The sequence below is a fragment of the Charadrius vociferus genome, unplaced genomic scaffold (assembly GCF_000708025.1).
Source record: "Charadrius vociferus isolate BGI_N301 unplaced genomic scaffold, ASM70802v2 scaffold115, whole genome shotgun sequence".
Classification (NCBI taxonomy): Eukaryota; Metazoa; Chordata; class Aves; order Charadriiformes; family Charadriidae; genus Charadrius; species Charadrius vociferus.
In genome coordinates, this window is record NW_009648636.1 from 3,727,907 (window position 1) to 3,728,752 (window position 846).

Here is an 846-nt window from a genome sequence, read left to right on the forward strand (position 1 = left end):
TTGAGCTTTTGGTCAGCCTCCAACAGTTAGACACACAACTACCATGACCATATCTGAATTGTAATATTTTCTAAACAGAAAACTATTCTATATTTGAAACAGAAAGAATTTTCTTCATTTTATTAGGTGAGCAGCAAGTATTGAAAAGGAAGACGTTTCCTGCAGTGACCAGAATTGTCAGCACAATTGTAACGGTAAGAAAGTACCAGGGCTCCCCGAAAGACTTCACATGCAGGCAGAAAGTGTGATTAGCAGTCACAACAATGCTTGGTTTTCAACTCAAAGCGAGGTATGGGTTTTTGCCTTTCATATCAAATAGAGTTAAACAGCAGATTTGCTAGATTTCAGAAGTTTTCATGTTGCTTTTGCGTTCACACATTAGCGCTCTGCTTCTTTCCTCAGATATTCCTCTACTTCCATCAGTAAGTCAGTCCACACACTTAGGCCACGGACTTTGAAGTCTCCATCCCGTGCCTTCAAGAGTTTCAGAGCAGCTTGGGTCTGTCCCCTGAGCAGCACAGATCCCCGACAGAGGCAGCTGAGGCGCTCCCTCAGCTCCTCCCAGGACAATTCAGCCTTGTCAAGACAACTTTTAACCCACCGTCCCTGCAACGGGTCATAGAGCAAGTGACTTCCCCAGCTGGTTAAGAGGTCTAAATAAGGTCTGCTGAACTGGGAATAATGGCCAGCTAGGGAGGCAAGAAGGGAGCCTGGGAGGAAAAGGCAGAAGGCAGAAAATCGCTCGAGGTCCCCCTGCAGCCAGGAAAGCAGGGGCCCGGCAACATAGTCGTCTCCTGTTCCACTCGCTTGGTTTCCGCACAGGCTGTCCCCATCCTGTCCCCTGTC

The 846-nt window shown here is 47.5% G+C and overlaps 1 protein-coding gene across 1 annotated transcript in view; it reads right to left on the reverse strand.

Moving 5' to 3' along the window:
* Positions 1 to 378: 378 nt before the first annotated feature.
* The window catches only part of FANCF (Fanconi anemia, complementation group F), a 1,377-nt gene continuing 909 nt past the window's right edge, over positions 379 to 846 (reverse strand). The window contains exon 3 of the mRNA XM_009886306.1: positions 379 to 841. Within this exon, the coding sequence (XP_009884608.1) occupies positions 379 to 841 (463 nt within the window). The remainder of the gene's footprint in view (positions 842 to 846) is intronic.